The sequence below is a fragment of the Argiope bruennichi genome, chromosome X1 (assembly GCF_947563725.1).
Source record: "Argiope bruennichi chromosome X1, qqArgBrue1.1, whole genome shotgun sequence".
Lineage (NCBI taxonomy): Eukaryota > Metazoa > Arthropoda > Arachnida > Araneae > Araneidae > Argiope > Argiope bruennichi.
The window spans coordinates 60,185,160-60,208,356 of record NC_079162.1 but is presented as its reverse complement, the minus strand read 5'-3'; the positions used below and the strand labels follow the sequence as shown (position 1 = coordinate 60,208,356).

The 23,197-nt window shown below is 27.4% G+C and overlaps 1 protein-coding gene across 1 annotated transcript; it reads left to right on the top strand.

Annotated features, from left to right (window-relative positions):
- The first annotated feature begins 439 nt into the window (after positions 1-439).
- Positions 440-22,384, top strand: LOC129958599 (xylosyl- and glucuronyltransferase LARGE2s-like). Its single transcript, XM_056071186.1, has 14 exons — positions 440-883; positions 2,846-3,035; positions 4,015-4,143; positions 6,156-6,223; positions 6,406-6,557; positions 7,755-7,872; positions 8,497-8,655; positions 9,621-9,743; positions 10,237-10,390; positions 14,363-14,441; positions 15,584-15,701; positions 20,138-20,227; positions 21,231-21,312; positions 22,215-22,384. Exons 1-14 carry the CDS (start codon positions 735-737, stop codon positions 22,314-22,316), a joined length of 1,713 nt encoding a protein of 570 aa, XP_055927161.1. The 5' UTR covers positions 440-734; the 3' UTR covers positions 22,317-22,384.
- Positions 22,385-23,197: the final 813 nt, after the last annotated feature.

Sequence of the window (23,197 nt, the reverse complement as noted above, 5' to 3'; positions counted from 1 at the left end):
ATTAAAATATTATTTCTTATAAAACACAGCATCTTGTTAACATTATCCTAAAATTCTCACCTGTAGTTAATTTTACTATATGATCAGTTAGTTGTATGTACCATACAAGGGGATATTAATGTATAAATTAATCAATATCTAATATCGCTAAACTTTCATAGCCAATGTTAAAATCACTGTAAGAAAAAATATTTACAAGGCATTATCAAAATAACTTTTTAAATATTTATAGTAAATATCATATTTTCATAAATGCTAATCTTTCTTAACTAGCTTTATTATTGATTTACAAAGCAACTTATAATTATCTGACAAATTTTCAGCAATGATACATGTAAACTTATTGACGCATTTTAACTTCATTCGTGCTGCCATCTATTAGCATAATATTGCAATCAGCATAGATACCGGTAAGTTAAAATCCATAGTTTGTTTACATTATTAATGAAAAAAGGAACTTACTGTGTGTGGGCTGTGTCAGAACATGTCAGTACTTATGCTGCATAGTTAAAGGTGGGGTTTGATTAAAAATGCTGTCGTAGAAATAAAGGTTACTTAAGTTCAAATAGTTTTTTTTTTTGTAATGGTTGTAATTATTTTCGGAATAATTTAAAATCTACTGGGTGCCAAGACTCTGTGAATCAATTCCTCTATCTGATAATATCAATTTTCAAGAACTGAACGTAGAATTTATTGCCGTAAATAGATAATCAAAATATGTTTAAAATTTAATTATGACATCTGTGGCAAAATGGAAAAGAACGTTTCGACAAACGAACACATTTCAGATAATACTGTGTGTTATTTTGTTTCATTCATTAGCCTCGATTTTTATTATCTACGTTCACCTTGCCTGGTTCTTTTCTGAAGAAGAAAAAATATGGTACGAATTATTTTTTAACAATTATATAGATTTTATTATATATCGAATACTGAAAATTTTCTCTAGTAGCAGTGTATTCTTTTTAATTATTGTTTATTGTTTTATCTCTAGATAATATTTTAACAACCTTCAGATCAATTTATTCCTCATAAGTATAAGATTATTTATAGTTAAGCCTTTAGTATTAATTCATTTCTATTCTATAAAGTATTGATGTTTAATATAGCATTTGATGTTTTCTTATTGCATAAAAATATTGGAAGAAACTACTATATTTTAATTAAAATAATTCTTTTAATTTGTTTAAACTATGAATAGGCTCTTCACATTTTTGACTAAAGTGTTTTCTTGTCTCTTTTTTAATGTTATTCTATAATCAAAGATATTTTTACATAATTGTGATTTTCATCAAAGACCTCTGAAATATTGTGCATTTCTTACAACCGTATTTTGGTAAACATTTAATATTTAAAATTCCATCTTTCAAATGTTTTAATTTGAAATCTGTTAATTTTTTGTTTAGAGAAACAATTATGCATTACATATATAATTCATATCCTCTAAAATTGATTAGTTAACTCATAAATAATAACTGAAACAATTCATATGCCCCAGGTAATAATTAGTTATAGACAATACTTATTCCATTCATGCAGAAAGTTCATTAAACTCAGAAATTTAATTTAGGGATTTCAAGTGTTTGATAAGTGATATAATCGTTTTTAAATAGATTTCAGAATTTTAGAGCAAAGGTACAAATTGTTTCTTTTGTTTTTTCAAATATTTGAAGATTTCCTATTTACTCAAGATTTGTTATTTTCTTGTTACTAGCAGTAATATTAAATTAAAATACAAAATGCTGGAAATACATTGATATTAACACTTTGCTGATAAAAAAGAATTATTTCAAAAAATCTGTTTTTAGATTATATATGTTCAGTTTATAACCTGATTGTTTATAACTATTTATATAAGGCATTATTAGGTCTTTGTATATTTATTTCAATAATAGCTGTGAATTGAACTATTGAAGCTGTCTATTTTCAGATACAGAAACTCTGCATTTTTTTACAATTGCCAGTCAGCTGTGACATTATTAAAACAGGAGTAAGTTAAAAGTTGTGGGTGAAAACATTAATTTTTTACTTAGCAGTATAAAATAGAAACTACAGAAGTTTTGGGTTAAAGCAAAGTAGTGAAAATTTAAAAAGAAAATTAATATCAATAGCAAAAAGGAAAAATAGAAAATACATCTAAGAACTGTATTAAAGAACTGTTTTTGCACACTGCATATAATTTTTTTAATAATGAAATCATCTGAAAATCATAACTGTGAAAATCTGAAATGAACAGCTTATTAATTTTTTTTTATCATAATAGTTGTTTTATTATTATCTCCAATGACTCACTTTGTAGTTTTATATACATTTAATTAGTCTGTATTATTTATGATTCAACTGCTGGGAAAAATTGACTAATTAGAACAAACAGTGTTTATTACATAATTATGAATTATGTAGTATAATAAATATATTTTGAATGCAACTTTTTTTTTATTTGACATGGTTTGTAAGCTAGTTTCTTATATTCTGTTTAAGAACAGAATTAATGTGATAACTTAAAAGGAAATTTTTCTGAAATGTAATTGTTTTGCTTTGTAATTACTTACTGTACACGTGGTAATATTTTTTTATTTTAAATTATTCTTTTTTTTTTTTTTTTTTTTTTGTCCCTTTATGCATTTAAATAACTTGAACCAGTTTGATGTTCAATTACCATAGTATATATGCAATCTTGTGTTATAATTTAGTTATTCAGATTTTGGGTTGAAGTAGGTGTGAAATACTGTATAGTTATCTTTTATCTTCAAATCCAGTTTCCTTTATCTTATTATTTTTTAAGTCTATATTTATGTTTATTAACTGCTTTGCATTTAATTTTGAATAAATCTTATTGTTTCAGGGACAAAACTGATGATGCCTATCATTCAAAGAAAGATTTTATTTTTTGGAATATGCGTTCTGTCCTCAATGTTCTCTCAAGCAAAGTTATTTCAAATGATGAAATTTCATTAATGGGATGGTGGATGGATCATGCTAGATGGGATACAGATATTAGATGTTTTAATCAGAAATGGACTTTATGCTCAAAGGTAAAATTTTGATATTTATTTCATGAATAATTTATAAGCTTTACTTTAAAATATTTTTTAGAAATTTGGGAAACACAGGTATTTTTTCTTCAAAGTTATAATTGTGAAATGTATTGTATGCATGAAATGCATTTGCTAAATTTTTATTTCTAAATCAGCTAAAACATTAAGAATTTTGTAGCTGATGTATGACTTTTTAGTTATGACCACAGAGACGTGTGAAAAAATATTAGGATTTTTTTTTTTTTTTAGGTCTTAAAAGAAGATTCTGAAATTAAATGTGTTGTGGCAGTGTTAATCAATGATTACTGGCCTAATCTTATTTCACAAATAGCTTTAATTACATGATTTAAAAACCTTTCTGATACAATTGATCAGTAAAATAAGCCACTAAGGTCTATAAAATAGGTTTCTTTTGTGTGTGAGAGAGAGAGAAAGAGATTAAGACGTGTAACTTTTATTTTTACATTTTTTTAATACAAAATTATAAAAACTACAGCTCCTTTCTTTTAGAAAATAAGTGATGCACTTGTATTATTGATGTATATATCAATTGTTACTAATGTATTTTATACTATTACCAAAGAAATAAACTTAATTCCAAACAGCAGATTCTTTTTTAAAATAATCATCTTTAAATTGATATATATATATTAATTTTTTTAAAAACTCAACTGAGTAGCCTAATTGTATGAACACTTCTTGGAGATCAACTAAAAAAGAATCAGAGCTAGTAAAGTTATGCAATTTTATGCTCAGAAGGTTTATGGGTATCATATTAGTATGAAAAAAAAAGTCCTTAAGCAATCAACATTTGTTTTGACAGATTTCAGACTAATTTATTTAAAAATAATAATAAGATTAAGTGAAAAGATCTTGAACATAATTCTTCATAACTTAACTGTATTTAGTGAAAGATTTTACTATATGCATATAGTATATCCTTAAATAATTCACCTGATTCTGCTTTATTTTGCAGGGATTCAGTACTAATTGCAAATCAGATGGTATAAGAGCAATTTATCAGTATGTAACCTTTACGAAAGACCCTCCCATAAAGAGGTTGGAACTGTCAGTTACAGCAACTGCTGATCAGCTGGAACCTCAAGTAAGTTTATGTAGGGAAAGTGTCAGTTACTTATAATATGTATTGAAAGTCAATATTTAATTATAGATTTTTAAGGATTTCTGAAAAAATGTCGTAATACTTGTCTCTGCGTTCATTTTAATTACTGCAAAAAACAAATTGATAATGCAACGCATAATTTGCTTCTGTGGATTTTTTTCAATTGTCCTATGTTATTTCACGTAATGGAAACATACATGACATTATTCTTTTCATTTCAGCTCTTGCCTGTAAGATATGACAGTAATGTTATTTAACACATTTAATTTGGCTTAGCTTATAGGAAATTATTGAATATTATTAATAAATTATGTAAAACAATTTAATAGATTGAAAAAACTCCACAACACTTCTATTAATTTACAGTAAGCTAATTAGAAATAAAATGAATAAAATAACAAATTTAAAAGTATTTTGTTCCATTCCAAAAGCTTCTTTTATATAGCATTTTTGAAGGAATTTTGTTTAAGCTGTCTCTTTCCGAATTCCAACAAATATTTTGTAATTTAGCCACACTAAATCTCAAGAGTTAGAACTGATAAAGAAAAACTGTTTTTTATATTTGAAACCAGCTTGCTAAAAATGTGGTAAAAAATGCTGGACACCAAATAAAAGTTTTTTTTTTTTTTTTTTTATTGTTGATGTAATTTTTTACAATGTTGCATAAGATTATTGATTTTTGCTTATGGACTTATAATACCTAAAAAATGATAGTGTTTTTTATTCTGACTTTAATAGTTTTAATAATATGTATTTTTGCATTTTCAGTTTTTAGTAATTTGGCATCTTCTAACTTTTCATTTTAGTGAATAGTGTGATTTTTGAAATTGCAATTGTTGTTTAATTTTTGTGAACAGTGTTTATTTGCTTTCCAAGATTTGAACTTATATACAATAAAGCCCATTTTGAGCACTATTTATTAAGAGCAGAAATTTTTATTTTTAAATCATGTATGATGACTATAGAATATATTTTTTTGGAATTTAATTGAAAAATATTTAATCTGTTTGCATTATTATTATTAATTATTTATAGGAATATTTCTAATGTCGTATTTTTCTGTTAAATAACTTATTTAAATGAAAAACTAAAATGCTTTATAAAATTTATCAAAATTATTGAACTTTTTGCTATAAAATAGTTAAATTAATTCTCATAATTAATTATTCATCTGTCTTATGGTAATATTGCTATTATTATGGGACTTAATATTATTAATATTAAGTCTCATAATAATATTAATAATTATGAGTATAAATATTAGTAATTATTCTCATAACTATTGGTATTACTATAATCTTAAAATATTATGATTGAAGTAATCATAATACTTTAATCATCATTAAAATATTATTAATTCTCATAATTAATAATGCTTTATATTTTCTCTCTTTTATGAAAATATGAAGCATTATTAAGTTATCAGTCTAGAATTTATTTAAAAATTTAAAAAAAAAAAAAAGATTTGCAATAATCAGAATTAAATTAGGCTCATAATTTACTGCAAAATTTCTTTTCTCTTCTCTTCTTGTTTTTCTCATTTGATATCATTTCAGTAAAAGCTGACAACTTCCAGCTGAAAAAACTATCAACTGATAGCTTAATGCAAGCACAAAGTGCCATGTGAAAAAAAAAAAAGAAATCATAAGTTACTAGATTTTATGAAACTACGATTCACATCTGCTGTTTTCGTTCATCCATTTCACTACTCACCTTTATGGCACATTTTTGGAACAATTAGTTGTTTCAATGAAATTTGGATGCTCTCTTAAAATTTGCTAATTTTTGTAAGGTTATATAAGAAACATATCTCTTTATGAATGAGAAATACATCTTTTAATAGCTTTTGCTTTTTGGACATCAGATTTAATTTAACTTTTAAAGATTCCTAATTGTTATTTCCATGACTTTTGATTGTTGTCTTTTGGAGAATTCTATAAGATATTTTCTTTATCAGGCATGCATAAATCTCATTCTCTTCATTTTTCTTATAGGTGATAGGTGCTTCTTTCGGGGCTCTTGCTTTTATTAAACTGAATGATGGAAGCTCTGAAACCATTCAGTAGGTTTTCTGATTAAGTTCTAATTGTCTGTTTAATTTACAAAATGCTGAAGTGATCGTTTACTTACAATTTAAAGATGTAGAAAGTCTGCATTCACTGCTGTCAATTTACATAATTTAGTAATATGAACTTTCTATAAATTGGACTCTTTATATATTACTGTGTTACTTATCTCTTACAGAATACAATTTCCTTCAAATATTGATCCCCTTACTATGAAGAGTGTCAGCTTTTCTACAAGTCAATCATCTATTACTAGTGTTACTGTAATGCTGATGTGTTATGGTTATACTGGTAGTATTCATTTTACTGATCCAGTTTTAATTCCGCATGGTAAGAATAATCATTCATATGTCTAATAGATGTTTCATTTCAAACATAATAAGAAACTCTTTAGTCTGTTGTATGTCATCTGCCATTTCTAAGTTTTGATTTTGTCCTATTAAATAATCATTTAATATTTGAGCTAATTGGCATATTTTTCTGTTTTCTTTTACCACACCCTTCCAAAGTTTATATCTTTATTTTACTCCATCAGAGTTTCTATTAATTGATTTTTTGAACGAAGCTGAGCAGCCAGCAAAGAAATTAAAAAATAGTTTCTAAGATCCTATTGAGCAAGGCACTGTTCACTGTTTGTTGAAATTATTGTTCAAACTATTATAATTTTAATAATTCTTGTGTAATATTTAGTTATTTTTTTTTTAATTTCGCTTGATATTAATCATATAGTTTGTTTATTTTTTAACTAATTTTTAATTAACAATTGTCCGATATATTTTAAGTCTAGTTTATTGTTTAAAAAACTTCCCATTGTTATTTTTGTGTCTTTGACCTCTACAATAACTCGATAAAAACTGATGAACTGTAGTTGATTTTATTATTGGAAAGAACTAGTTCTAATACAAAATAATGAGTCTTTACACAGCAGCCATGTAGGTGTCTTTGCTCTCTGAGTTCTGCATCTAATCTGACTTAAAACCAACAGTCTCTGGCATCTAAATTCAACCTTAAGGGCAAGACACAAAATGTAGTTAACGAGTTCAGTAGTTTTTAAATCATTTACACTGTTGTACTCGTTATTGTATTTAGATTAAGTTCTAAATATTATTGAAAGAATTGTCTATATGTTCACTGCACGTTTTATGAAAATCTTTACCACAAAATGGTTGTGTAATTGGTGATGTTAAAATCATTTTTTAATTATTTTATGCCTTGTAGCTATAATGGATACATAAATATTAGACGCCAAAAAATGTCTTGAAATTTTAGTGTTGTTTTATTTAGTTTACTGTTACAGGTTGTTGCTATTTGTATTATAGCCATTGCATATTTAGAAAATTTCAAGCTTCATTATAATAATACAATGCTGAAGTGTGATGGAAATTATTTCAAGCAGAATAAAAGTATTTTATAAATCATGGTTAGAAGCGAGTATTGAAAGTGGGTTTATTATTCTTACATTATAAGGATTATTTTAACTTGCTTGAAAGTGTCATGTAATTATAAAAGTGCTGTTGTTACTTTCAGTTTCATCATATCTTCCTAAAAGAAAATTAACTGAAGTTTGTCCTGCAAAAACTATTAATCCTCGATCTTCCATTACACTTGGTAAAACTGAGGACATATTTAAGCCGAATAATAAAAGGTATTGTATCAGAGCATTTATTCAATTTTTTTCCCTTTAAAGAGTTAAAAAAGGAATACATTTGATAAATCATATGCAAACGATGTTTAAAAAGTTGGAAATGAAAGTTGATATTTTGATAATAAAGATTAATGTGTCTTTATTTCAAATTTTAATTAAAATTGATGAATCTCTGTACATCGCTCTTTTATTGTCAAAAATCTAATAAGAGAGTCAAGCATTCAGAAATTGTTTTTTACATTTTTTTGGTCATTTCCACGACTATGAAATTTAATGAGTAAAAAATGTTTAAAAAGAACGATTTACATCATTTATTTTTGTTACGATTAATAGCAAATCCTGGTTATACCTTCAACCGTTTGCTTGAAATTATAAAATATAACATTTTCTTATAAAAAATATGAATCGCATTTATTTCATGAATGGTGATTAGAATCAGAAACGAGTTAAATTTTCAGTGCATATTCAGTTTTCAACATAAAGTTGTTGTTGTTTTTTTAAAGTAGAAATATATAAATGTTTGCTTAAAATAAAGTATTTTTGGCATTTTTAAGAAAAATAGAAGACTTGTTCTTTTTATCTGTTAGTATTTAAGAAATAATTTTTAATTGTCATGTTTTATAGCATTAAAGATCACTACCATATGATTACTCTTGTAACTCAAGTTTCAATGGAGAGATTAGCAACTCTAGAGAGAAGTCTTCAATTATGGGATGGTCCTGTATCTTTAGTAATTTATGTGACAACAAAACACAATGAAAAGTCTTCTTATGAGTGGCAAAGGTGATTATTTATTGATAGATTTATTATTAGTAGATTTTAGATTTAGTTAGTAGATTTATTATTAATTGAAACTGAATTAAAATAAATCGTTTCTCAATCATGAAATGAATGAAAAAATTAAAATTATAGATATGAATATCGAAAAATGCTTTAAAATATATTATTGGAGATAATAAATGCTAGAAAGTAAATGTAACATCTATTGATGAATTCTATTTCTATAGAGTGTTTCTTATATATAGAAAAAATGTCTAATTTTATTTCATATATTGTACTTGAAGGACAGACATTTACTATTTATGCGATAGGAAATGATTCAACTTAAAGGAATGAAACTGTTCGTGTTAATAGAAAATTTATTTCATGTCATACTGATTAATGCTGTAATTCTACCTACTGAAGGACATGTTTGATTTGAGTACAGAATTTTTTTTAAATTCTTGTCTTATTTTATATTTACTGACATTATTATTATTATTATTTCATTTCTTTCTACAACAAATGATTAAAATGACCATACAGATTCTTCTAGTTAATATATTAAAAATTCTGATTTTTTTTTCATACGTTCTTTCTATATTTAACAGAATTATTTTCAAGAAGGCGCTTTTAGAATTTTATGATCTGTAGTTTCATACATAATTCACACTTCTTTATTTTATATATGCGTATTATTGATCAATATAAATTAAGGTTATCTGCAAATGTGCCTATTTACTTATCTAATCTATGCAATCATTTTTAATAGCTATTAAAGTAACTTCCATATAGTCTCTTATCATATAACAATTTATGTAAAGGTGAAAAACATACATTACTGCTGTTTATTTATGTATTAGTAGCTACCATGCGTATTTATGAACGATGTTTATAAATTTACTCAATACTTCTGAGGTGTTTATTTTCTATCATTTCGTCTAAATTTACCATAAAATGATTTTAAAATGTATATTTTTATTTTCTAGACTTTACATCCAGAAGAAACTAAAAAACATTAAACTTGCACCATCAAGCCATGTTACATTAGTTTTTGGAGATTCAAATAATGAAGACTATCCCATTAATGCCTTGAGAAATATTGCAATCAAGTAATGAATGTTTTCAATCATGTGTTTTATTCTGTAAAACAGATTATTTCATTGTATAATATGTAGAATATATAATGCTAATGTTGGCAGAAATTTTTCTGTAATATTATTTGTGCTGATGTATATTTTTAATGTCCCTCTCTTGCCTCGCTCAAGATCTATATTATTTCAGAAAGCTCAAAAATAAGCTTTTGTCATAAGGTAAGATGCATGGTATAAAGTATAAATAATAAGGTAAGATGCTGTTGTTATAGTATCTTTAACATTCCTTCTTATCGAAGACAATTATTTAGCTTAATGACATATTTCTAAAACACATTCAGTTGCTCATCATATAGTGTTAGATAATTTTATTTGTACTGTAAATTAGCAAAATTAAAGAACTTTATAATTTGGGGAGGTTATCAGTTTTGATTTTGAACTTGTAATTAAGTGAAGCTCAACAATGCTTCAATTGAGAATTTAATTTTCATATTCATTTCTTATTTTGCAGGCAAGTAAAATCAAAATATATGTTTCTATTGGATGCTGATTTTCAACCTTCACCTGATTTTCAACAAAAATTTGCTGCGCATTTGAAACATTCCACTTATAATCAAAAAACGGCATTTGTTGTTCCAGCTTTTGAATACATAGAGCTCCCTCAGGTATAGCATAATGATTACAATAATTTAAGGTTTTTGTCCTACTGTTGTAAAATGTGTTGGCACATTCTTTTTATAATGTATTTGTTGCACATATAGAGATTTATCTGTTACTAATATTAATATGTATATGATTTATTATTATCTTCAATATTATGGAGATTTCTTGAAATGCTGTTAGTAGTAACCAGTACTTAATTAATGTAAATCTTTTTCATTAACAAAAATCTTCTCATCAAATTGGTATAATCTCTAATATTAAGGAAGGTGAAAGTTTGTCTGTAGGCGATCTGCAAAAGAAACCGTTTAACGTGGATTTTGTGTAGATTTACTTTGAATACTTCAGAGCCCCCCCCCCTTTTTTTTTAACTTAATTCGCATTTCAATTATTTAAAAATTGAGTCAAATTTAATGTTGTCGGCCATTTTTTTCTCCAATAACATCTGAAAGAATATTTACAAAGAAAGACGAAAATAATTTTTATATCTGTTAAAATACAAAAATTATGTTTCCTTGATATTAGTTTATTGAACGATATTTTGTCCAATTTTAATGAGTTTTTAAAGTTATCGTTATCTTATTTCACGAGGGAACCTGAGTAAGATACTGAAGAGGGGCTGTATATTGTTACGTAAAATTCTTCAGAAATTTCGTAAAATTCAACGGGTTTGGTGTAGTGGGTGTATGGAGACACAGTCGGACAGGCTCAATAACAAATAACGACGTTTATGACACCCTGGGGTCATTGATCTGACACCCAATCAGTATCCGAAGGAGCTGTCCCTAAAACTATCTTTTTTACGATGGAATTAACTGCTCTGGGAAGTAACATTACAAATTCTTAGCAGTATCGTGCTTGTTAACAGTATTAACGCTTGCGGGCTTTCGGAACTTGTTAATGATGAAAATTAGGTTGAACTTTTTCAATTCCCTCTACGCATATGTAATTTTTAGCTTATATAAGAAAAAAAAAGTTTGGATGCCTTATATTTTTCAAGGTAATAATATTGAAGAGTTCTATTGAAATTACTTGGAGTTGTTATTTTAACATTAAATTTCATTTAAAATTTAAGTCTATCTTTCAACACTCTTATATAAATTTGGTATATATATATATATATATAATGATATTTTAAACTCTTAATTTAATCCAAATTAATTTCCAATATTTTATCTTAATTTACCCATAGTAGCTTCATTCTAAAATATTCTCTTATTTCCAGATCGCATTCCATTTTCTCTACTTAATTAATTCAAGAGAAGCTTTGTAAAAATGCTTACATTTGCACTTTCACGTGCTCTGCGTGACGAGATAGAAAAATGTCCAATAAGCACATTCTTTTTTAAAAGATCCCTGTGTTTCCTTTACTTGTGATTGACATGCGTCAGAAATCCCTATCGGAATCTTACTAATAGTAATACTGTGAGAAAAAAAAATTCCCTGTAAATATCTCATGTTATATAAGACGGAGAATAATTTGTTTCTTTTTTCTTCCCCATTTCTGCTCTTGTCTTGTCCTGTGGCAGACATGTTTTGTCCGCACCTTCTTTCAAAAAAATTATGCCTTCTCGGGATGGATTAAAGCAAATTTAAAGATGCAAAGTATATTCACTACTTGTCGCACCTGCATTCTGCTTCACATAAAATAATGCTCACACACACGCACACACACATATACTCATTCACTCTATGAAAAATTCCAATTAAAAACTATTTCTGAAACAATCTAAAAAAACTAAAATTATTTTTGAATCAAACTAAAAATGCACAATTGTATTTAGAGAGCGCTAATGCTGCTACTCCTAAAACACAGATGAACAAACCAACATAGTAAAAATAAAAAAAGGAATCAAAAGTAAAAATAAAAAAGAATCCAGCCTGAAGACTTTTTCAAGGGTTACCCTCAGGCAGGGATTCAAAATAAGGGATTTTTTTCTGTGAGGTGTCTGACTTTTTGTTCAACAATATTGACCCCTCGTGACCCTAAATCCGCTGAGGGGCCACAATTAGGTCTCTTAGGCCTCAATTTCAGGGGATTTTCATGAGCCATAATTGCCCATACTGCACTGAGCCAAAGATTAAATCAAAGAGCAGATTTTTTAAAAATACTTATGGAGATATAAAAGCAAAAGAAAGAAATGCTAAAATATGCTAGAAATACTAAAATATAACGATACAAAGAAAAAACAAGCATGGTTTAAAATTTCAGCATCTTAAAACTGTATATTAATTCTAAAAAGATGAAACAATGATGAAATGCAAGTTCAAAATGTTTAACACAAACAGAAATTAAAAACTGCTAAATGCAAGAATAAAAGCGAATGGCTTTTAGAATGTTAAAAATATTCGATTGATGTTTCTTATCCACCAAGTCTTGGAAACCTAATGAAGATGAATGAAAAAAGTGGAGATGGTAAGAATTAAAATGTGACGAAAAATGCAATCAGCTTGATAGTAATTACGTGTAGGAACATTTCGCCTAAAATTAGATGCCTGTGTGTGTATGTCAATACGGAGGCGTAGGAACACTAAGCCATAAAGCAATGTTATGTTTGGTAGAATGCTATTTGTTGTACATCATCCAAATCCCATGGTTTTTGCCAAGTGTATTAGATGTGATAAATAAAGGATCTCTTAACATTACTGTACGGAAGTTCTTGGTTTAGAAGCCGCTATACAGATTTTGCAGCAGAATCCTTCATTTCATTGCAAGAAATGCTTACATGACCGGAATCCACCACAAAATTATATTGAAACCATTGTTTTGTAAAAGGCGCAAAGTGAACAGAATTCTAATCGCAATCGGATGCGTTCGATTGTATTAGTGAGAAAGTATCCAAGGCACCCGTGCAGTCGGTATAAATAATAAATTTTTATAGTAAAACATTCTGTAGAGCACAGAAAATTGCTTGCAACTTACTAATAAAAATTAAACAACTGCTATGTTGACGATGCTCATTTTATCAGATGAAATAATTACCAACCAACGTGACCATTTAATCTCGGGCCATTAATAAAAATTGGATCAAAAGAAGAATGCCAGTAACGATTAGAATTAAAAATTTTGAAAGTGCTGTTGCAGATCTATTGAATACTTTGAAGGGATGCAAAAAAAGAAGTGTGGTGTATCCTAAGATGAAAAGAAAAGAAATCACCAGACAAAAACAAAAAAAATATTGTTGATCCTAAAGCACTTGATAATAAAGTTTAAAAAAAAAAAATATTATTTATACTTTTCCTTTATAAGTCATTCAATTTCAATGAATGTATTAATCGTCGACTAGAAAATAAATATCATTATTTCTATCATTCTTAATTTAACAAGATAGCTATTTCAAATTTAAAAAGATATTTCCAAAAAGTATTTCTTTTCGACAGTAACTCGCCGGATACATACTAAAAAGTATTGTGCATCGATTGAGTATCAGTCAGTTTTTTTATAGTATTTATTTTTAAAAATAAATACTATTTTCTTTTGAAAAAAAGTTGTTTCATTAACAAACACAAAGAAAATATTATTTTCCTATAGACATGTGTCTGGCAGTGATCGATAGTGTTTATTTTATTTACAGAATAAAGCGTTTGATTTAATTCGATTCAGAGCTGTTTCTCAAAAATCTTGGTTTCGATTCTTCTGTTCGATTGATATTTGATGTCTTTTGGTTGCGTAGCTGTTTAATATTTTTTCATTAGGTTATAACCATTATATTCTTCATGATGAGTTCTCTATTCTCATTCTTCCAAAGTAAACTGAATGTGTTAATTTTCCTCGCAAAAAAAGAAAATATGTGTTTTAATTCATTTTTCTCATAAAATTTTTTTCTTCTTAAAGGACAATCAGCCTTATGATACTCTCTTGTTTAATGTAAAAAGCTTTAAAACTTTCTTTTTAACTTTTTAAAATTTCATTTAATATGAATCTGACTGTATTTTAAAGATTTACAGACTTAAGTGTAATGATTTTCTTCTTGCAGCGAAGTGATAATGCTCCTCAAACCAAAGAAGAATTACTCCAGTTGTTACACAGAGAAGAACCTTTTATACTTCCATTCCGTATCCTTATTAGTATGGTTAACTCTCTATTTGATTTAAATGGTTTAATTGAGATACCACAGTGAAAAAGCTTGATTGAAAGATTTTGAATCATTGGAATAATTCATCTGATATATTTTACTGTTATCTTAGGAATAGTGCCAGTTGATTATAATACATTGCTGTGGATCGGCATATAATACGTCTAAAATTATAGGCTAAGCTTGTTTTTGAAAATATCTTTCAATCCCCTCATCACACTGTGTTGATTTTGTAGAATGCTAACAAATCATATTCTTTTCTGTGTTATCTTCAATCTAAAAATTAGAAAATAATTTGAAAGAACTATATATGACATAGCTGTTAGCCCCCACCACCGAAGCATTTACCACATTGGTAGAAGCTGCTACAACAAAATGTTTTGCTGCGATGTTAACAAAAGTTATAATCATAAAAGAGCTGGTTTTTGTATGACTATTTCCAAAGTTATTTTTTTCTATACATTCTTGGTGAAATATAAGTTTCAATTAGTCATATTTTGAAATACTTTTAAGAGCCGAAGAAATATCAAATTAAGTTTATGATTAAGCTTCAAAATATTTAATTCTTTGATTTGATAAATTAAATTAATACAGTGTTGGAGCTTCAAAGTAAACAGTACTCACGCCCCTGAAGTGTTTTATATTAAAATTTCAAAATATGATATTAGGCGCTTTTATCCATATTATGTTTATGAGTTTATAATTAGTTTAAGAAATAATTATTTCTTAGCTAAAGAATAAGGAAAATTGTTGAGCCTTATTTCTAATAGTATTTACTTTTTGTGTAAGTGTCATGATAATTATGTTTTGTAAAGATTTTTATAAAGGTTCAATTTACTGTATTTAACTATGTAATCTTCAATAATATGAAATATCATTTTTTTTAATATCCACATAATTTAACATTGGAAGTGGGATGTGATCACAACTGGAAAAAAAAAAAAATCTTTCTATTGCCTATTTTGAAAACTCTTTTTATGTTTTCTATATTTTAAATGCAAACATTAAAGAAAAATATAATTAAACAATGTTCTTGTTTATTCACTAAGATAATATAAATCAACACAAATTTTATACCTGTTCAGTTACCAGAATTTTGCATATTTACCTAAACTAGCACAGGTATATCTGAATCAAGTGAATCACACAGGATAACTGATTACTGGAAATGGTACAGAGCTGATAAAGCATATTCTCTTAACACATTCTGTGATAAATATGAACCTTATGTGATTTTACGGTAAGATCATGATAATTTCATTTTATTTGCAGTGTGTGTGTGTGTTTTAATTAGTAAATATGTTATGTAATTCCACCTGATGTATGGTATTCTCTCTCGCTTTTTTTAGTATTTTCAATGAAATATATAGACAGAGTGTTATAATAAACAATGTTTTAGATTATTTTTTATTATTATTATTATTATTATTCCTTTTGTTTAGATTTTTTTACCCACAGTATTTCTGTAAAACATAAACACTTTATTCAAAAATTAATGCTGTCAAATATTTAAGGTTAAAATAAAATATTTTCTGTCCATTTAGATTAATAAATTCATGTATTAGGAAATATTTTTTAATGAATAACAGATTTGTACAATATTTCATAGGGAGAAAAATACCATAAATTGAAAGCAGTTAAAACGTTGTGCAAACCTATGCCTTTAAATAAAACAACTACTGAAACATTTAGCGATAAAGATATTATACTGAAAAGGTATGAGGAAATGCTATTCCCCAAGAACGAACTAAAATAATTATCTCTCAAAATTTAGCAAATAATATTGAAAGTGAATGTTGAAATAAGATGGAAACATCTAAAAAGGAAAGAGAAATTATTTCAAACTTCTCTATTCATAGAAACTGCATACAGTAAAACACCGTTTATACATGTGCCATTTGTACGAAGTTTCATTGAAGCCCTTATTAATTCGGTAACAATGTAATGCTAAAATATTTCATTTATACGATTTTTTCGTAGTTTCTATTAAGGAAAGATCTTTTCATATAAAGCATATTTTAACTAAATATCTTTTAGAAAAATTATGCTGATGAAATCGATCGTGTAATTGTGTATATAGATGAAGATGAATATAGAGCAGAGAGTATTTTCAAGAACTAAATCAACTGTGATTCTTATGTCTTAACTTCTGAATTATTTAAAATTGATGAATTAATTGAAAACGTATTGTTTAATTCTAATTTAAACGATAATGAAAATATTCTCTTTTCTTTAAAGGTGCTATGAGCATCATTGAAAAACTTCGAATTTATTTTATTTGTCAAAATACTGGCGAAAATCATGATGAAATTAATTCAATTCATAATTTTCATAACAGCAGAAGCGAAAAGAAGAAAGGGAATTAAACGAATATTTGAAAAGAAAAAGAGAAGCTCAGTATCAGTTTAAAGAAATAAAGGGGAAAAAAATTAATTCTTGAGCCAACTCAGAAAGATTATTTTGAGAATTGGAAAAGAAATTGCAGGTCACAAAATTTTGCAAAAGTAGCATTTGAAACTCTGATTCGCTTAAAGCAGGGCTGGTGGTTTTAAACTTTTTTCATAAGTATTTTAATAACTGATGTTTCAATTTTGTAATTAATAATTATCATTTGTTTCTTGAATTATTATCTTTAAATTTGCATCTTACATCTATCATTATTTGCAATAATAAATGGAATAAAAAACTTTAATTGATTTATAAAAACGTGCTTTTGATTATAGCAAGTAATTTCTTATTTGTTCAATACAAAATATTTGAAGTAATATTTTTTTTTTTTCAATCTTTGCTACATTATGTATTATTAGGTGCATATAACCATACTGTTTTGATATACAGGTGTTTCCGAATTCGACCGAAAAATTCAGAGATGTGATAGTAGGCACTAAAGGGATAAAAGAATCCCATAGGGTCCCAAACGGCATTTAGTAGATGTAAATCGCAAAAATACAGGGTGCCCGATAATTGCTGGAAACAGTAAAAAATTAATAAAAAAAAGAACAAATAACGTTTCAACAATGAATTCCTTTTAAGTGAAAGGACATTCTTTAAAGTGCTTTTTCTTGTAGGTAACATGATGATTTGATGATCCAGGATGGCGTAAATTATTGAAACGAAAAAGTAGTTTGGAACACTTATCTGCAAAAATATTAAAACTTGAAGGAAAATAAAATCATGAAAATGTAAGGAATTTTATACTCTTTTATTTGATATAAGCATGTAGTGTGAAAACTGAAGAGTTTTTAAAATATTCAAGAAAAACTAAAATGGGCACCAGAACACGTCGTTGCAATATCCTTACCGATGTTTGCAGAGGATGTTGCCAAATTCGAAAGATAAATTTAGAGACGTGATAGTAGGCATTAAGGATGTGAAAAATTACCATAAAATATAGGGCTGCAAGTGATATATATTCGGTGAAAATCGCAAAAACAGGCGTCGAGAAATCAATGAACCTGGCGAAAAGAATGGCCCTATAAAAGCAAGGATTAGGAAAGCAAGGAAGGTAGTAAAGAAGAAGAAGCCTTCTCGTATGTAAATTTTCCATGCGTTCGAGGAAAATAAAATCAGCGGGCAAGCATTCATTAATGAGCATTACAGAACTGATGGTCGTTAAACTTCATTCTCAAAGAACACGTTAGATTTCATGACGAATATGCTGATATGCATTTAACTTACGACCGAGCGGATGGCAATGCACGAGGTTATGCTTGCTGAAAACATGCACACCTTCCACTTTCAAAAAGTCCAACTCCTATGCGATGATGATTACAACCGTCGAGTGGAGTTCGTACACTGGATGCTTGATGCCACACAGAAAGATGCACACTTTTCTGCAAGAATTTTAATCTCGGATGAAACCTGCTTTTCGAGAGAATGGGTCTTCAACATGCACAATGTGCATATTTAGTCAATCGAAAATCCCCACATCTCTGTCTCGTTCGAATGTACGACATTGTGACTGCATCTTCTGCCAGAAAACCTCAGTGGCCCACAGTGGTTTTCTTACAGAACGTCCCTCCGGATTTACTGCATGGAATACCGACCATTCTGTGCCAGAACATTTGGTTAATGCCTGATGGTGCACCAGCACTTTTTATTTGCATTCGTGAAATCTAACATGTTGTTTGCGAATTAAGTTTAATGACCATCAATTCTACAATACTCATTAATGAATACTTGCTCGCTGTTTTTATTTTCATCAAACGCATGGAAAAATTTACATACGAGAAGGTTTCTTCTCAACTGTCTTATTCCTAATCCTGGCATTCATAGGACCATTCTCTTCACCAGGCTCGTCGATTTCTCGACATCAGTTTTTGCGATTTTCACCGAATAAATGTTACCTGCGACCTTACGTTTTAGGGTAACTTTTCAAATCCTTAATACCTACTATCGCCTCTCTGAATTTCGACTATGGCAACACCCTCTACAAGCATCGCTACCGATGTTGCCGCGATGTTTCCTGGTATTCATTTTAGTTTTTCTTGAGTATCTAAAAACTCCTCAGTTTTCACACTACATGCTTAGATCAAATTAAAGAGTAGAAAATTCTTTACATTTTCATGCTTTTTTCTTCTTCAAATTTTAATTTTTTACAAATAAGGGTTCGAAACTACTTTTTCATTTTCAGTAATTTACGGCCCCCTTTTTCTTCACATCGTCATGTTACCTACCTGAAAAAACACTTTTTAGAATGTGCTTTCATTTAAAAAAAAAATTCATTATTGGAATATCATTTGTTAATTTTTTTACAATTTCCAACAATTCTCGGGCTCTCTATATTTTTGTGATTTTCACCTACTAAACGTTATTTGGGACCCTACGTTCTATGATGATTTTTTATTCTCTTCATGTCTACTGTCACCTCTCTGAATTTGTCGGTCGAATTCGGCAGCACCCTGTATATGCTGCAACATGTAATTCTGGTACTTATACAAAAAGCACTAGTTAGTTATTGAATTGTTTTAAGATTTTGTGAAAAATCATAATAATCTTTAGTGTTAATATAATTTAACTTGTGTCGCAAAGAATAGATTTAATGTTTCTTAGAATTCTTATGTAGTTTTAGAAATAAAGTATTTTGTTCAAATTTTCAATATTTTTTACATATAAAAAATATTATATGTTTTAATAATTTTGTTGGTTGATCCTTGCATTTTTTTAAAATTAAATTTCATAAAATTTATTATTTTTTAATATTAAATTATTCGTAAAGTGTTTTAACAATGTATTTTGTTCAAATGCAATGATTTTGAATAGAGAGATTAATATAATTAATAGCCTAAGTCAAGGAATTATTGCAAGTTTAATCAGGGAAATTTTTTCCACTGTTTATGTAACCACCCTGTAGTAGCAGTTGACTTGTATATGGTTTTTAATGATTTTAAACCTGACCATATTTTCTCTTGTCGAAATTAATTTAAAAAATTTTGTTATCGAATATCATGAATGTCTCTGTGACTTAAATGCAGAATAAACTAAAGCAAAACTATTGTGTGCTTTAAATTTTCTCACATTTGAAAATGTGAAATTGTGTCTCACATTTGAAAATTTCCACACTGCAAAAGTTTATACCGTAATTGACTCTCGATTGCCATATTTCCCGTCATAATGCGATTAAGTAAGCAGTTTTATATTTATATAATTTGTAAATACTTTTTTTTTTCTTTTTAGCAAAACAAATTCAGTTCCATACTATGATGAAAGATTTTCTGGTTATGGAATGAACAAAGTTACTCATGTAACTGAACTTTTTGCAGCTAAGTATGTTTTTAAATTACATTAATTTTTATATGAAGATTCTTGAACTTAAAATATAACTGTCAAAAAATTTTTAGTTCAATCGTAATATTTCAGTACCAAGAGTTTCTGCAATTACTAAAATTCGTGATATTGAATTAACAGCTCACAAAAAAAATTGAATTTTAATAACTTAAAAAAAAATTATATCTTTTTTAAGATTAACATCAGTTGAACTTTATTTTATATTGTTGTAAAGTAATCTCGAATTTGTCAAATTTATGTATGCTTGGATTTAAGTTGATCGTGTTAGTAAAATGCTGATTTTAGTTCTAACTATTGTTATCGTTTTTGAAATATTGCTTATCCAATATTTCAGTTAATTCATACCAGAACAGGAAGCTTTCTGAAAGAAAATCCAAAAAATGATTGTCTGAATCCTCCTAAATTTGAATTAATATTATTACAAATTCAGCACAAATTTATTTCATCTCACTAGCATTTACAACTAAGAATTTGTCTTTGTTTTATAGATGATTTTTAGCCGAAAAATGCAGGAAATGTTAACTTTCGGTTTGCAATGATTTTGCATCATAGTGAATATGTACTCCTAAAATTTAGATGATTATGATATTATCCAAATTAGATTTGCCTAATGGTGTGGATTTTCTGAGTAATGCAGGTCATTAATAATCATTTGTAGTGCAACTGAAGTTTAGTTGTCCTATGAAAATTTCAGTTTTCTATGTATACTAAGGTCTAATTGGAGAAAGTGATATTTTTACATCGAAATATGTTTATTAGCTTATCTTTCTCTCCCTGTATTACACCATCATTAATCAAACAACATTGATATTGATCTCTTAATTATACAGGAGAGATGCACTATGTCTTGACTGTTAGTATTTCATTTGTATAATATACTATGTCAGGCATTTATAAATATGTTTTTTAGAAATAAATAAGGCAGATGAATCTTTTAAAATAAATTTTACATGCTATGCTAACTTTTATGAATTTCTTTCAGCTTTACATTTACTGTATTGCCTGATATGTGGGTATTGCATTTACCACACAAGATTTCTACTTATGCTATTGAGTTTCTTCAGGTATGGTTTTTTAATTATTTCTTTAGTTAAAATGCAGTTTTTCTACTTTTTATATTGATAGTATAACTCTGAAATAAGTATCACACTGTTCGTAATGAAAAGGAAAACATAATCAAGTAATAGAGAGATTTTTTTTATAGTTTTCATAGAATAATTATATGCTTATAGAAAAGTTTCTTCTCAAAACTATAGTAGATAGTTCCTTTAATATAGTCCTATTATAAAACGTTTACTGTATATCTTATATCTCGAATATAAATATAACGGTTACCAAATGTCATAGAAACTGGAATTGCTTCTTTAATCATTATAATGTATTCATTGTATGCTGACATACATACGAAGGTGTTCGGAAATAGCTAAACAGTTCTGAAATTTTCTATGGATTATACCTATGAAAAACAACCAATAAAATAATTGTGTAAATTTTATATTATCAAAAGATAAGCATAAGTGTCTTGTTTTTAGTGCTGTTCACTTAACCAACTAAAAATAGTAATAACTAATGGCGCATTTAAACGTTAATAGCGAATTGTATTTTTATGCCTAAACATGTAATTACATGACCTTTGATTTTAAAAAATAGTCCTTAGCTCCCCTCCCCCTACCCCACCTTTAATAAGAGTGGGAACCCTCTCTTGTTTTCAAAATTACTTTTCTACTTCAATATCTTTACAAAATATTTTGATTAAATGTAATTTAAAATGGGGAAAGATATGGCTAGAATAGTTCATAGATGAAAAATTGTTAGTACATTATGAATACTCTCGCTACACTTGTAAATTAAAAAGTCCGACATGAACGAAAGCTTATGAATATTAAAACTAATTCAATATATTTAGATGTATCATGTTGTATGCATTTTCCACCTTGCAACTGAAATTTGTTTATATTTTTTCCAGAATGCACACCAACGTCTTAAAAATAGGATGGAGAGATTTGAATTTGTTGCAGATATTATGAATACCTACAAAATTGGTCATTGTAATAGTCAAGGAGTTTAAATTTTATCATTCTAAATTCGTATTATTTTGCTATTGTCCAAGTTGCTAAATAAAATATTTAATATCAAGTGTGTTTTTATGAATTTTGACACTATTGGTGATTATTTCCTTTATAGTTTCTATTTCTTTTATAGCTGTATTAAATGAATGTTAGTGCATATTCTTCCAAGACTTCTAATCTTCAATATTATTGTATTAACCCTATTTTTTTTTAGTATTAGCAAACTACAAGAAGAATGTCTTCATGAAATGGTCTACACGTTTTGACTAAAAGTCCAATCATTTGACGTAAATGATGAAAAGAAGGGGCATTTTTTCCACATTTAAGAATTTAAAAAAGGAAATAATCGTATATATGTTTAAGGAATTCGAGGAGGAATGTTTCCAGGAAATGAGTAATCTGTATATGATAATTAAATTCAGGATAGCAATTTTAAATTGAAATTCATGTTTGCATTTCTTCTTAATATGCTTAATTCAAAATTATAGCGAAATACTGATTTTTGAAAACTGTAGTCAAAAGCAAGTTTAAATTATTTCAGAGGGATTATGTAATACATATTTCTATGTTTTTATAGGTTACACATATAGTTTTGATTGTACTGATATAGATTTTTATATGTATCCCCCCCCCTCAAAAAAAGTTAATTTATGAGTCGAACTGGTTTCCCTCATAAAATTTAATCAAAAATTCATGCACTGTTTGGTTTTTTTCCCCAGCTATGTTGATAAACCAGAATCATGATATTAATGAATAGAGCACCATAAGAAGCAAATTTTAGGCATTTTTTTACCGATTTATAATTATATTTATTTTAATATTTGAAAAAGATTAGTATGAACAAGAAAAAAAATTAATAGATTTAATTTTTTTTATACTG